A 16346-nucleotide genomic window follows, 5' to 3' on the forward strand; every position below is an offset into this window, starting at 1 on the left:
AAAGTACAGGAAAGAATACAACCAATACCCAAATTCTTATCATCCACAAGTTAACATTTTGTCATATTCTCCTACAATATTTTTAAGGGAAATGCTGACATTTGCACGCACACACACGCGCGTGCGTGCACACACACACATACACACACACACATGCACACATACATACACACAGTTTGAGCTCGCCCCATCCTTTGGAACCCTGCCCTAATCTCATTCCACTCTTCCTGTCTTCAGAAGTTGGTTTCCATCTTTACCAAACAGTTTATTGTCTTATTATTTTTTAAATATAAACTCAATTATACTTACCTATCGTTCTGCAACTTATTTCTGCCATTCAATATTATGTTTTGTGATTTATCTGTTAACATAAGTAGATGTAATTATCTCATTTTATCTGATAATGTTCTGTTGTATAAAAATACTTACTTGTCCTTTCTACTACTGATAGAAAGGTTGCTTCTAGTCTTTTGCTATTATAAGCAATGCTGAAATGAGTAGCTGCACATGTCAGTCTGAGCACACATGCTATGGTTTCTCTAAGGCAGCAGGTTTCACATTTTTTTGACTATAAATGAATGCTGGTAAAAAGTAACAATGCAACCAAGTATACTCACATACGTACTCATATACAAACACACACTAACACACAAAAATGTAAACAACAGTTACATGAAGTATTACTACATTTGATATTCCAAACACCAATGCTGATGGTGATCACATAACTGATTTCACAGCCCACAAACACTTCACCACAACTCTGTGCTTGGGTTTATTTCTAGTTCTCAACTTTGAGGGTGAAGTCCTTTGGAAGGTCTAGGTTTACACAAGGGTGTCTCCTATCAGAGCCCCAATCTTGGCAGGGCCCTGCACCCTGCCAACTCGTGAAAACAGAAGTCAAGAACCCTGAGTTCAGTAAGTATCCTCAAGACTCACCTCTTACACTCTTACACTTTCTGCTTTCCTTTGGTTGTTGGCCTCTGAGTATTCTTTAATTCTTTATTTACTTCCTAACACACTAATATATCTAAAATATGTATTGCACATTTTATACAAGTTTCTTAGTTGTTTACGGGAGAGTCCAGTCTGCCATACTGCAGGGAACAAGTTTCTTCTGTTGCGATTTGCTTTCAGATGAATCATTTGGAAGTGTTTTTTTAGTTTCCAAACATATGGGGTTTTTCAAACCATGCTTTTGTTGATTTCTAAATTTATTACACTGTTATCAGAAAGTGGGGTACATGATATCAGTTCCTTGGTATTTGCTGAGATTTCTTCTGTGGCCTATCATGTAATAAATTTAAGAAGAGATTTGGTATGTATTTTTAAAGAATACATATCACTATTTGTTGAAAAGGGGTCTATGTCTCATTTGTTGTTCAAATGTTTCCCATCTTAGTTTTTTTTGTTTAATAGCTTCTGACTGCAATTTTTAGTACCGCTGTCATAGATTTGTCATTTTCTCCTTGTGATACAGTTTTTGCTACACATTTTGAGATTATATTAGTAAGCAAATTCAAGATCATTATTAATTTACCTTCTTGGTTGATTGTTCTTGAATCTCTCTCTTTGTCCCTAGTACTGCTTTTGCCTCAAGTCTGATATTAAAATTGCTCTACCTGTGCTTTTTTTGTTAGTAGTTGAATCATATGATGTTGCCCTTTTTATGAGTAAAACAACTGAATATCTTCAGTATTCAACCTAATATTATCTATCTGCTCTTTTCCCTTTATTTAACTGCTCATCCCTTTATTTTGAAAATTTCTATATAGTTTAGTTTTCTGTGTGGCTTTATTAATAATGACATGTAGCTGGACTTATGTTTTTTAATCTAATTTGATACCAGGCTAATATTTAATGTTAATTTCTTAGCTTGGAAAAATAGTTTCTGCCTCACTAGAGGCAGTGAAAATTCACTCCTCGTACACATGGTGTAAGCTTGGGTTCCCAATTCTTGATTATTCCTTTTCTTCTAATTATAATTTTATAGGAACTCAAACATATAGTAAACGTTTTCACCACTTCCCCTAGACAGTGAATGGAATTTTTTTGAATTGCTGTTTCACAGCCATTTTGAGCAGCCTGGCTTTATGCAAGAGCCTTCACTCCAGCCTCCATGCTAACCTGCAGGGGTCTAAGGCTTCACTCCATGGTCCTCAAAAGTCTGCCCAGTAGGCCTGTGGATCTCATTTGTTTTCAGCGATCATTCCTTGCTCTGGCTGTGAGCTCCTTTTCATTTCCAGCACTTGGGGATTTCCCTTTCATTCTTTTGAACTGGGTTATTTTTGTTGTGATGCTAACATATTTTTCTGTAGCATCTCTATGTGTTTGGAGCAGAAGGTAGGACTTTCTATGTTGATCCAGCTTGCCATTTTGATTAGAACTACTGATGATTCAATTTTGCCTTTATTTCAGCTAGCTTTGCACCCAAATACCTCATATTGCAATGAATATTTAAAATAAATAAAATACTTAAATAATAACCACACAGACAGCAGGCTCTGTCTCATTTCCATTTTAGCTTTTACATCAATGAAACTACTCTAAACTGATAATAAGACAAGTTACTCATGAAGTTACAAATGAAGTTTCCTTTTTTTTTTTCTATTGAGGAATAAATGAATGAACTAAGGAAATAATTGTATTCTAAATTATAGTTCTTGTGACTTCTTTTCTAAATAGACTCTAAGTAGATAGTGAGCAGAAAATTCTTAGGGGACCAGAAGCTTACATTTTTGACTACGGATATGTAGAGACTGATTATAAAAAATGATGTGGCTTTTTCATTGCTGATCCTCAAATTCATACAGAAATTCAAGGGACCCAGGAATAGCCAAAACAATCTTGAAAATTAACAAAGGTAGAACATTCACACTTGCTGATATCAAAACGTAACACAAAGCTACAGTAATCAAAACAGGGTGGTACAGTCACAAGGATACACATATAGACCAATGGTACAGAATTGAGAGTCCAGAAATAAACTCATACATATTTGGCTGTTTGATTTTTGACAATAGTGTCAAGTCCATTCAGTGGGGAAAGAACAGTCTTTTCAATAGACTGTCCTGGGGAACTGGGCAAAAGAATGAAGTTGGACCCCTCAACTCACAAAATATGCAAAAATTGACTAGAACTGGATTAAAGACCATGACCACAACAATGTAAGAGCTAAAACCATAAAATTCTTAGAAGAAAGCATAGGGATAAATCTTCATGACTCTGGATTTGGCAATTGATTCTTAGATATAAAACACCAAGAGCACAAACAGCAAAAGAAAAAATGATAAATTGGACTTCGTTAAAATTTAAAACTTTTGTGCAAAGAAATTATTATGAAAGTGAAAAGACAACCTATGGAATGGGAGAAAATATTTGCAAAGACTTTCATTCACTCAACCTCTTCATTTTCTCCTAGTCTATCAAACCTCTCATTTCTGATCACCTGAACACTCTTTTATAAACCTTTTTGACTCTTTCATATTCTTGTTCTACTATACTTCAGTGTAAAACAACTAATCTGGCTCAAAGCTACCCTTTCTTTGGGTTGTGCCTACCCCTGGGCACCCAAACTGATCATGTCGTTTCTTATTTATCCTCGGTCAACTTCCTCTCCTATTTCCCTAAAGGACTTTTCCAAGCCTACAGTTGACTTAAATCATTCTTCCACCACTTCCCTGTTCCACTCAATGCCTGGTCCCCAGATAGACAATCCTGACTCCAAATTTACAAAGAAAATTAAGATTATCAGGCAACATGCCCTTGTACTTTCTGTCTCCATGCCTGAAAACATCCATATACATTTTCACCTATATTTCCTCCAAACTTAAGCAGTATCCTTGTCCTACCTCTTAGAGGAACTTGATTAATCTTCTATCTCCAATATCTCCAATATCTCCTCCTCTTACATCCCCTCAGTCTACAGAAACATGTTATACAGTAGTCCCTCCTTATCTGAGGAAAACCTTATCTGAGGTTTTTCATTTACCTGCAGTCAACCACGGTCTGAAAATATCAAATGGAAAGTTCCAGAAGTAAACAATTATAAGCTGCAAATTATGTGCTGATCTGAGTAGCGTGACGAAATCTTCCGCAGTCTCTCTCCATCAGGTCCCGGATGAGAATCATCCCTTTGTCTAGCTAGCATATCCACACTGTATATGCCATTATTCACTTCGTTATTCACTTAGTATCCAACTTGGTTATCAGCTTGCTTAGTTTGTGTTCAACTAACCCTTATTTCACTTAATAATGACCCCAAAGCGCAAGAGTAGTGACACTAGCAATTCAGATATGCCAAAGAGAAGCCATAAAGTTCTTCCTTTAAGTGAAAAGGTATGTATGTTTAGGAAAAAAGTATATATAGTATTGTGTATATAGGATTCAGTTCTAGCTGCAATTTCAGGCATCCACTGGGGATCTTGGAAATACCCCCTGCAGATAATGGGGGGGGGACTACTGCATCTTAAATATAAAACTTTGCATTTATCCTACATTCCCTTCTGGGAATTCTTCAGTATGTTCCCGCTATGATCTGAATGTGTGTCTCTCCCCAAATTCACATAACCCCCAATGTGATGGTGTTAGTAAGTGGGGCCTTTGGGAGGTGATTCGGTCATAAGGGTGGTACCCTCATGAATGGGATGAGTGTCTTATAAAAGAGACCCCACGGGGCTCTCTAGCTCTTTCCCCATGTGAGGATAAAACAGAAAGTCTGTGCCCTGGAAGAGGGCCCTCACCCAACCATGCCGGGCGGGGTCTGATCTCCAACTTCCAGCCTCTGGAGCTGTGAGCTGCGTTTCTGTTGTTTACAAAGCTACCCAGCCTGTGGTATTTTGTTGTAGCAGCCCACTGGACTAGGACACTTCTCTCCTTTTCTTATGTAAATTTATTGAAAACAGACAACACAGGCTTCTCTCCACTTTTGATTCCTCACCATTTAGGCCTGAATCTATGTAGTTTATTTCATGACCTACAACTCCACTTAAACTGATCTTTCTAAGGTCAGCAAAGCATCCTACTTGGCAAATCTAATGAACGTTTTTCAATCCATTTCTTACAAATGAAATTTGTCTGTCACATCTGACAATCTCCCCTTAATTTCGAAAATCTTTCCTCCCTTGGCTTATGGGATGCTGCCCACTCCTGCTGCTCCTGGCACTGTAACCTTCTTGGTCACTTTTTCCTCAGCTAACGCCTACGTATTTCACTCCATCTGCTGATATTGTCCTCCACCAAGAGTCTGTTATTGACTGTCACAAAATTTGTTTATATAATATCATAAAGGCCAAAAAATATTAGTATGGGAGAAAAAAGGAATGATTGTTTCTATGAAACAAACCTATACTTTAGGAAAAGCTTGATTTAGATGAATTGCTTTGAAAAAAAAGCACCTTTCAAATTAGGCATGGGAAAGATTAATGTGAAAGATAGGGGGAGGGGCTGGCCGAGTGGCTCAGTTGGTTAAGAGCTCACTTGGTTAAGAGCTTGCTCAAGAGTGTGAGCTCTGAGCAACAGGATCGCTGGTTTGATTCCCGGCCCGAGCTGTGCTGCCGCTGAGCTGCCAACAGGTGGCAGGATGGCGCAGCTAACAAAAAAAAAAAAAAAAAGATTGGGGGTTAAAGGAAATCTTAAACAATGAGAAAAGGTACCAGTTTCTCAAAGGGGATGTCATTGGCATTTGAGGACAGGCAGTTTTCATTGCCCAAGAGTGACATACACATTGCAGGATGTTCACACTCCCTGGACCCTACATACTACATGTCATAATGCTCTCTCCTCCCCGTTATGGACAACTAAAGAAAACCTCCACAGATTTCTGGAAGGCAGTATCACCCCTAGTTGACAACTAAAGATGGAAGGATTTTGCATTCAGATTTCTTTACAAGTATCTTAACAGCTTCTCCATCTATGAAGAAACAAACTATAAAAGTAGAAAATGCATTTTGGATATGATTTGTACTCAAAAGACTACGTGTAACACCAATTAGCAGACCCATAGGCAAAGAAAAGGTCACGACTGTATAGCAATAGACTAGCATTTCAAGTTAAATAAAACGTTAAAGGTATTTAGGTATGTTTTTATTTCCTGCTGCTGTGACCAAATGCTCAACTAGGGTCTATTGTACTGAACTTCTTTTGAGCATATTTTCTAAGAACTATCATAATTATTTGAGACATTTGTTCCATGTACAAAGGCTTAGTGTCCTTGTAGCTTTTAATATTCAGAAGTTGCTATTTTCAAAAAATCAAATAAAAACTGATTGTAGAAATAACCATTCTTCTTACTAGCTACAGCAATCAGACAAGAAATAAAAGGCATTCAAATTGGAAAGGAAAAAGTAAAACTGCCATTATTTGCAGATGACGTGATACTACATAGAGAGAGAACCCTAAAGAGTCTATCAAAAAAACTAATAGAACTATGGCACATTCAGGTTGAATACAAGAACTATTTCTGTGACTAGTTTTTGATGACCTAAGGGAACTGAGGTGAACCAGAGGTTTAGTGCTTTTCTACTCATTTACTTGTGTCGAAAAACGTGAAAGCTTAAGAAACTATGTAAGCTTAAAATTGGTCAACCAGTTTAGAACCAAAGGCCAGTATTAATAAATACAATTATGTTAAATGTTTAAAGTAGTACGGTATTTTATTATAGCATAGTTTGTTAATATAGTCTCAGTATTCTGTATATACATGTATTACATTTCTACATTTTTAATACTCCTCATATCAGCTTCTGCTTGAAGTTTAATTGTGACACATTTGTGCTGTTCTTAGTATGTGCAAGACACTTGATTTTACTGTTTTATTCTTGTACATAAGGAAGTGCAATATGGAGATGTATACTCTCTTTGCTATGTTGGGTTTATAAACTGTTTTAAAAGGTTCATCTTTTTTCCAAAGTGGTGGTGTATGTGATTGGTAAATCATAAATCCTGTGGTGAACACTCGTGTGATTTACAGCTTTCACCATGGTATATTTTCTTTTGAAACATTAATTTATTAGTTTTATATTGAGGAAAATAAAGGTTTCTAATTTTAACACTACTGGAACTGATAAATGAATTCAGTAAAGTAGAAAAATGCAGAATCAACACTCAGAAATCACTTGCATTTTTATACACCAATAATGAACTATCAGAAAGAAAAATTAAAAAAAAAAGCACATGTACAATTGCATAAAAAAATATAACAAAATACCTAGGGATAAATTTAACCAAGGAGGTAAAAGACCTGTACTTGGAAAATTATAAGACACTGAAGAAAGAAACTGAAGAAGATTCAAATAAATGGAAGCTTGTACCATGCTCATGGATAGAAAGGATTAACATCGTTAACATACATACTACTCAAAGCAATCTACAGATTCAATGTACCCCTATGAAAATAGCAGTGGCATTTTTCATAGAACTAGAACAAATAATCCTACAATTTATATGGAACCATAAAAGACCCTAAATATCCACGGCAATCTTGAGAAAGAATAAAGTTGGAGGTATGATACTACCTGAAATCAAACTATACTAAAAGTCCATAGTAATCAAAACAGCATGGTATTGGTAAAAAGGGAGGCACACAGATCAACAGAACAGAATATAGAACCCAGAAATAAACCCATGCCTATAAGGTCATCTAATCTATGACAAAGGAGGCAAAAATATACAATGGGATAAAGACAGTCTCTAAATGGTGCTGGGAAACTGGGCAGATACATGCAAAAAAGTGAAACTGGTCCACCATCTTACTCCATATACAAGAATAAATTCAAAATGGGTTATAGACTTAAAAGTAAGACCCCAAACCATAAAATGCCTAGAAGAAAACATAGGCAGTAGCTGTCTGACATTATTTTTAGTAATATTTTTTCTGATATGTCTCCTTGGGCAAGGGAAACAAAAGAAAAAATAAACAAATGGGACTACATCAAACTAAAAAGTTTTTGCACAGTAAAGGAAACCATCAACAAAATGAAAAGACTGAATGGGAGAAGATATTTGCCATGATACATCTGATAAGAGGTTAATATCCAAAATTTATAAAGAACTCATACAACTCAACACCAAAAAACCCAAACAATTCAATTAAAAAAAAGGGCAAACGACCTGAACAGACACTTCTCCAAAGAGGACATACAAATGGCAATAGACATATGAAAAGATGCTCAACATCACTAATCATCAGAGAAATGCAAATGAAAACCACAATGAGATATATTACCTGACACCTGTCAGAATGGCTACCATCAATAAATCAACAAACAACAAGGGTTGGTGAGGATATGGAGAAAAACCTCATGTACTGTTGGTGGGATTACAAACTGGTGCAACCACTATGGAGAACAGTATAGATGTTCCTCAAAAAAAAAAAAGACTACCATATGACCCAGCAATTCCACTTCTGAGTATTTATCGGAAGAAATTCAAAACACTAATTTGAAAAGATATATGCACACCTATGTTCATTGCAGCATTATTTACAATAGCCAAGATATGGAGGCAACCTAAGTGTTCATCGATAAACAATTGGATAAAGATGTTGTACATATATATTAATACAATGGAATATTACTCAGACATAAAAAAAGAATGAAGTCTTGCCATTTATGACATTATGGATGGGTCGACCTAGAGGGTATTATGTGAAACGAAATAAGTCAGACAGAGAAAGACAAATACCTATGATCTCACTTATATGTGGAATCTAAACAAACAAACAAACAAACAAACAAACAAACAAACAAACAAACAAACAGCAACAGACTCCTAGATACAGAGAACAAACTGATGCTTGCCAGATGGAAGAGGGTTTGGGAGGTTGGGTGAAAATGGTGAAGGCATTAAAAGGTATAAATTGGTAGCGACAAAAAAAAAAGAAAGAAAAAAGAAAAGGAAAAAAAAAACATTCTTCTAAATTTCCTGAGGAAACTCTGCCATAAAAAAGTGATATCCATGTTTAGTACCACACCCATCCTTAACTTGAAACTTTTAAAAGCAACAATATAACCACTACTGAAACACACTGACAAAATATTTTACAATCAAGTATTAACATTTTAAAAATTGTAGAATCTAAACCACTATTTTGACAATAGACAACACTCTTTTGTAACTGATTGATGATATCCACATTTTTAGGCATTAAAAACAATTCAGAGTTTTGTTGACCTTTCTCTTACCTTTACAAATAACAGATAATTTAAAAACTGTAGTTTCTATCATAAAGATGTAGAAATCGAGAAGACCTTCATCTCCAACAGCTCTAAGATGTAAATTTAACCCAAAAGAAAATACTACGAAAATTTTCCACAGGAGACAAATTAGAAATTGTTTAATAACTTAATCACTAAAATCAAAGATCTAAATAATAAAGCAGAATGAGCTAAACTTGGAAAGACTATCAAAACTATATCTTTATTTGGCTTCTCTAAAATAATTCTAATTGGGGCCAGCCAAGTGGCTCAGTTGGTTAAGAGCTCACTCAAGAGTGCAAGCTCTGAGCAACAGCGGTTTGATTCCTGGCCCGAGCTGGGCTGCCCGTGAGCTGCCAACAGGTGGCAGGATGGCTCAGCTTAAAAAAAAAAAAAAAAAAAAAAAAAATAGGACAGCCCATTTCTTGAATGCAATAATTCTAATTACTACAGATGCTTCTATTACTGTCTAAAATAAAACAGCAATGAGGAAACTAGATCAACAAATATTCTATTTCCAAAAAACGATTTTAATTGCTTTCCTACAGTCTTAAGGAGTTTTTATTTGCATGAAGAATATGTGGACTTATGCACCCACTTTGCTAGCTGATAAGCTTCCCTTGAGCCAGGTGTCAGCCTTTGCTGGGTGGCATGTGACTTGGTTCTCCCAACATGCTTTTATTTGGAGCCCTTCTAATGAGATCTACAGCCAGAGTGCTTTTTTGTCACATGTTCTTGCATGGAAAATTTTTTTAAATCACCTTTATTTTGTTAAAAAGTAACTCTTCTGTGCATTGGAGTATTATATTAACAACAATCCAGGTTCATTTGCATTGTCTCCAACCAATTTAGGAAACAGTGAATAATACTTGTTATAGCTGTTATCAAAACCTTAGGAATGGTTACACTTAACTCGAGGTGTATTTGTTTATCATACATACTTACAAATTTAGAGTATATACGTGCACAGGCTAAAGTTTACTTTTTCACTCCATTAAACATAAAGGAGAGTAATGAGTGTTTAAATCAAGTTTTTGTCAGTGAGCAGAAATTCTGGGACCAATTCACCCTTATAAAGAGTAAACTCAATAAACAGGAAAACCCTTCATATGAAGTTTTCATTGCTTTTCCCTCTTCACCTAGTATCGAGAAGGATAAAGAACAAGTATATATGTACTTTTGCAGGGAACATACTTTCTCTAGGCTCCTAAGTCTTTTACTCCACTTGTACTTTTTGACATCTCTGCTAGTTGTCAACTATATGCCACCTGTCACTGAGCTCATAGCAGGAAAGAAAAGTGAATGTTTAGTGCTGACAGAGGAATTTCTGAATCATCTGCAAAGCTGAGCTAAATAACAAGGCTACAGGACTAGACCCAGGGCCCTGAAATCAGGATGCTAAACTACATTTCCCAATGAAGAAATGATATTTTTTTAATGTACTTACGGTAGCCACATTTTTTACAGCCTGCTCGGACACTATCCTTGTTGCAACCTAAAATACAATTGGATAACATTTTAGGAGACATATAAACAAGTAAAAACATACAAATTTCATCACATGAAAAAGCTAAGAAAACCACGTGTAGAATTTATTTCTTAAAAAAAAAATCACCTTGACCCAGCTTAGTAACACTATTCAATTATTATAATTATTAGAAATTAATGGAAAGCCAATTTACCTAAATTACTTCCTTTGACAAACTTCTTTTTTTTTTTTTTTTACTTTTCTTAAAGTAAGAACACGTTTATCTCTAATATAAGAAACACAATATTATAATCAAGAGCTTAACCATCCCAGGATTCTACAACACTATGGAAGAAATTCCAAGGTACTTCAGCCTGTCTCTCAAATGTAAAATAATTAATTTACTTGGTATATATGTGAACACAGGTTAACACATTTTTTCTGCTTTCCCTTAGAAGAAAAAAACTGACTCTCTTAAAGAAACTGGTGAAATTCCAGAAAAATACTTTAATTGCTAGGTATTGTAAAAAAAAAAAAATACCAATTTAGCACTTGAATTTTGACAAGAGAAAACAAACTAGTCAGTCACATATTCAGTCTGATCAATGTTTAGAAATTAGAGTTACAGCATCGCTGCATAATTACTGGTACATGCAGGTAATACTGAAGATGTAAATAACAGATGGAATAAATTAAAACTGATTTTATGATGACAAAATATACAAAACATGAAAGTTACCATCTTAACCATTTTTAAGTGTACAACTCAGTGGCATTAAGTACATTTACAATGTTGTACAACATCACCTCTATGTCGAGTATTTCCAAAACTTTGTCATCATCCCAAATAGTAACTGTACGCATTAAACAATAACTGCCCCTTCCTCCAGCCCCTGGTAATCTCTATTCTACTTTCTGTCTCTATGAATTTACCTAGTGTAGGTATCTCAAATACCTAGAAATCACACAATATTTGCCCTTTTATGTCTAGCTTATTTTACTTAGCATAATATTTTCAATATTGTAGCACATGTCAGAATGTCATTCCTTCTTATGGCTGATAATATTCCACTGTGTGTGTGTGTGTGTGTGTGTGTGTGTGTGTGTTTGTGTGTATAGCTGAAAGTGATTTAACCTCAGATAAAGGCTGCAATCAACCAATCAGAGGGCGCAGTATCACTCTATTTCCTTAACAAAAGGTATCTAACTCTTAAACCCTTCAAATGGAGATATTATCCCAATTTAATAATAAAGTGCATATAGTACAAATGTAAAACAGTGCTAATTTTAAAAGAAAGATCATTTTCAAACCACTTCTTTAATGTTATGAAGTCAAAACATTAGTCATTCCAATCCCAATTTTGCTTTGAAATATACATCACTGAGTTGTTCTAGTAGAAACAGTTGTGCTATGCTTGTTGTAAAAACATAAATTTGTTTCACTGCAACTGATATAAGAGAACAATTTGAGCATACTGTGACTTTTGTCCAAGAAAAACACTAGGTGAACACAGAAAGCTTCACCCAGTTGCTCTGAGCCTCAGGAATATACAGCGCGCGCGCGCGCGCGCGTGCGCACACACACACACACACGCACCTCAAAGCATTTCCAGCACCCCGAGTTCACCACGTGCGTTGTGAGCGCAGTCCATCCACTTCTGGTGTGACAACTTTCCATCTGATTTCAACCATCACCTTCCCACCATTACTTCAGAACAACTCGCAAAGCAATTCTGAACTCCACTTCCACAGCAAACTTCAGGTCTTTCAAAAGACATAGTGCCCTATTTATTGTAGTATTTATGTATCTTTTAACCAACTAACATGTAAAATTAAACTAATGTTTTTATCAGGTCCCTATTATTTTTTTATGCATCACTGAGGGGGTTTTTGAGTGTTGTCCCCAATCTCATTTCTTCTCATCAATAGTGTGGGTTTTACTGCCTTAAGCAGAACTATGGAATAAAATTGGATTAATAATAAAATCTGAGGCTCTTTCAATATGAAATAATTGCATGTTGAGAAAAAAAGCTCAGAGAATCCAGGTCAATGTTAGGTCTGTTTCCATAGAAACTGTAGACGCTGAAAAATACTAAATAAAACTGTGCTACCAGCACCATTACCATTCCTACAACGAACTAAAGGAAAGATCCAAAATGCTCTCATCTCAGCATGTACTAGGAATTAACTCAGTTATGACTAAAGACACTGATAAAACTCATCATTCAACTATCTCATATTTTTAGAATGAACAAAATATGAAAGTTTTTCAGAGCAGGTCACCTTTAACATAGAAGGGGAACTATAACAAGAATGCTAAATAAAGTAACTCCATAGCAGCTATTTCCTCAGCAGCCTTTGGCTAAAATTAGGATTTCAAGCTTCATTTGCCTATAATTTTCATGATTCCCTGGCCAACTAAATGCTTCTACCTGGGACTTCGAATCTGATGCAGTGCCACAATAAATCTGAGACAAGGGACACCATGAAGTGGGGACAGTGGATTCATTGTGCTGTCAGGATCCTGCATCGAGTGGCAGTGATGGTACTGGCAGCAGCGGTCCTGACCAGTCTGGGCCTGTGTAGGGTCTCAGCTCCACGTGCCCTCGGTCTCATCCACCTTCTGAGCCTTATTATCCAGGCTTGGCTTAAACTCTGCGAGCTCCCTGATAGCTTTCCTTTTCTGCTTAAATTAACTCACCAGTTTTTGCTGTTTAGAATAAGAACTCTGCCAATACAATTGTACATACTTGAAATTCACGTCAAACTGAGTAGGAAGGCTGTATTGTGAGGCCCTTGCTCCAACGCTGTGCTTTTTTCCACTTGTCTCTAAAGTTTGCTAGGGCCATTCAGACCCATAGAGCCTGCCTCCCTTGAAATGTTCCTTTATAATTATGACCAATAATCCAAAAGCCATTGAATAAAAACATAAATTTGACTACATAAAAAAATCTGAATGACAAAAACTGCCAAAAGCAAACTCAAGACATAAGAAAACTTGAAAAATGTATTTGCAACTCGCAGTACCAACACAGGGGAATTATCCCTACTATATAAAACCCAACAAATCAGGAATGAAGTAACTCAATCAGAGTTGCTTATTTTAAACTACTGACATGAAAGAGCTAACATTTAAATAAATGTATAAAATGCTTTCGTCCACTGGCCTCAGAAAATGCAAATAACCTGTGAAGAAAAAACGCTATAGGTATTACCAGTTTAAGAACGTTTATTAACTAATGAAACAGAATCAAGATTGTGTCGTTTAGTCTGTTTACTTGACTATTAGATTCTGCTCAGCAGCAATTCTAGTGATCAACCCCCTAAATATTATTTACCGATTATGTGCATAACTTTGAAATGATGTGACAGAAGCCATAAAGATGAATAAAGTTCCTACATTAAAGGAAACCACAATATATGAGGTTATCTAGGATAATGTACCCACGGCTGCAATACCTGCTAGACTGTGCCAGTATAAAAGACACACAGCTCTGTTAACACGCAGGAAGAGCTGGCAGGCAAGACGTTCAGCTGACAGATCAGGAATGCCTCCCAAAGGCAGAAAATGCCAGTAGAGGAGGGAGAACGATGACAAAAGTGTGTAGGCGGAAAGGCACAGGAGAGGCTCTGGGAACCGCTGGCCACGTCTGGAGACTGCAGAATGCACGAGAGTGGTGGGGGGAAACGGGAGTGACAGTGACTTGGCCATGCTTCGGAGGGTGCACTTCACTCTTGCGGAGATGGAGAGCTTTGGAGTTACAACAGTTTAGAAATGAAAGAAGGCTTAATCATCTACTCCATCTTCACAGAGACAAGGAAACTGAGCCTCAGAAGGGTTAAGTCGCTTGACAAGAAATACAAAAGTCACAGATAAGAGTCAAGAACGAAGTTCCTGCCTCCCAGGAATGACAGGATCAGATACATGATTTAGGACAATTATTTCAGCAGCAATGTGCAGCATAGACTAGAGAGAAAGAAATTATGTGTAGTAACGTTTAATTAAGAGGAGAAATTGGATGTAGCGTAATTTAGAATTCTCCTATTACTAAGATGCTTAAGAATTTGACTCACTTCGATACACCAGATGTAAAGTTAATTTGGCTATAGAAAACCCCATCTTGGTTATATAGATTTGTTTGAAGGAGAGAAAAAAAAAGAAAGGGTTTTTGTGTCAACCACATCAGTAACATACACTGCCCCTGTGCCAGGTCAACTGTTCCTGGGGAATGGGGAATCATTAAAATGAATGGCAGAACCAATTTCAGCTGTGAACGGGAAAAGCAGCTTTGAAAAGAAAGTAAACTTCGCTGACACCCGTGTTTAAATGTAATTTCTTTAATAATAACTAAGAGTCTATGATTTCCCTTACTAAGAGGGTACATACTTCATTGTCACCTACATAATGGCGTAAGCTTATACACAATGCTGTGGGGAAGACAGCTGAAATAGACGAGGCTGATTTTTCATTTGTGGAAAGCAGCTTCGTTACTTTACAGCCATTCCTAATAGTCACTAGCACAAATACCCAAGAAATGACATGCCGAATCCATATGAGCATTACACCTAAAAATAAAAAAGCATACCATAATACTTGTCCTTCTTGATGATTATCTCAGAAGGTTTCTGATGGGGTCCTATTTTCTTTTAATACACTCTCTGGATCAATCATCCAAGAAATTACCATAACACTTTCTGTATCTGTATTTTCTAATGGCACTTGCATTATACCTTTACAGTGCTGTCACGACTATTATCTCAATTTTTGCTGGGTTTCAACAGTTTATCTATGTCTTACCTAATCTAGCTTAATGGCACAATTTAAGATGATTATACTTTGAAGCATTCTGGATTGAAAGAGGGTTAACATATCTATAATACTGGCCTAAGTTTAAGAGAATTTCAATAAGGACATAAAAAAAAATCACTTCTGCCCTCTTTCTTCAGCAGCACATTTTCATTACTAGACAAGATTTTATGAGGGCATAGGCTGTGCCATTGTGTCCCCCAGAATGCCTGTAACGTGTAGGTGTTCAAAACTGCTTGTGTAAGTGATGAAATCAACAATGACAGCAGGTCAGCTTTGGATGCGCTGTGCAATGCGAAGCTCACCAGGGCTGACTTGGCCTATTGGCAGGCCCGGGCAAGCTACTGTGCAGACTGGCCTTTCTCTGATGGCCCCTTACATGTTGATGCTCTCCAGGCCTCAGCCACAGACCTTCCCTTTACGCTCTACACACTCCACCTGAGCGAAGGTATCCACTCCCATGGCCTTAAATTCCTATGACATATGTGGATGACATCAAATTGTTGTCTTTGACTCTGGCTTCTTTCCTAAGCTACAAATTTTAACTCTATTATTAGATATTTCCATTCCTATGTCTGACTCCACCTCAACACAAGCCCCAAAGTGAAGTCGTCATCATCCCCCTAAAGTCTACTCCTTCTCAGGTATTCCCTGTATTAATGAGTAAATAGCCCCCACCCAATCGCCTAACAGTGAAACCTCATTTCCTCTCTTACCTACCTACATTGAATCAATCACTGATTCCTAGTTATTCTACCATCAAAAATATATCTCCAATCTGCTTCTTTCCTGCTGAGACCATGCCTGAGGCATCATCATAACACACCACAATTACCTCTAACGGGTGACTGTGCTTCCAAACTAGCTCCCCTCCAAT

At 36.6% G+C, this 16346-nt stretch overlaps 1 protein-coding gene across 1 annotated transcript in view; it reads right to left on the minus strand.

Moving 5' to 3' along the window:
* The window catches only part of SREK1IP1 (SREK1 interacting protein 1), a 42304-nt gene that overhangs the window by 23948 nt on the left and 2010 nt on the right, over nucleotides 1-16346 (minus strand). The window contains exon 2 of the mRNA XM_019652458.1: nucleotides 10642-10689. Within this exon, the coding sequence (XP_019508003.1) occupies nucleotides 10642-10689 (48 nt within the window). The remainder of the gene's footprint in view (nucleotides 1-10641; nucleotides 10690-16346) is intronic.

This window comes from Hipposideros armiger, unplaced genomic scaffold (genome assembly GCF_001890085.2).
Source record: "Hipposideros armiger isolate ML-2016 unplaced genomic scaffold, ASM189008v1 scaffold_179, whole genome shotgun sequence".
In the NCBI taxonomy this organism is placed as follows: domain Eukaryota; kingdom Metazoa; phylum Chordata; class Mammalia; order Chiroptera; family Hipposideridae; genus Hipposideros; species Hipposideros armiger.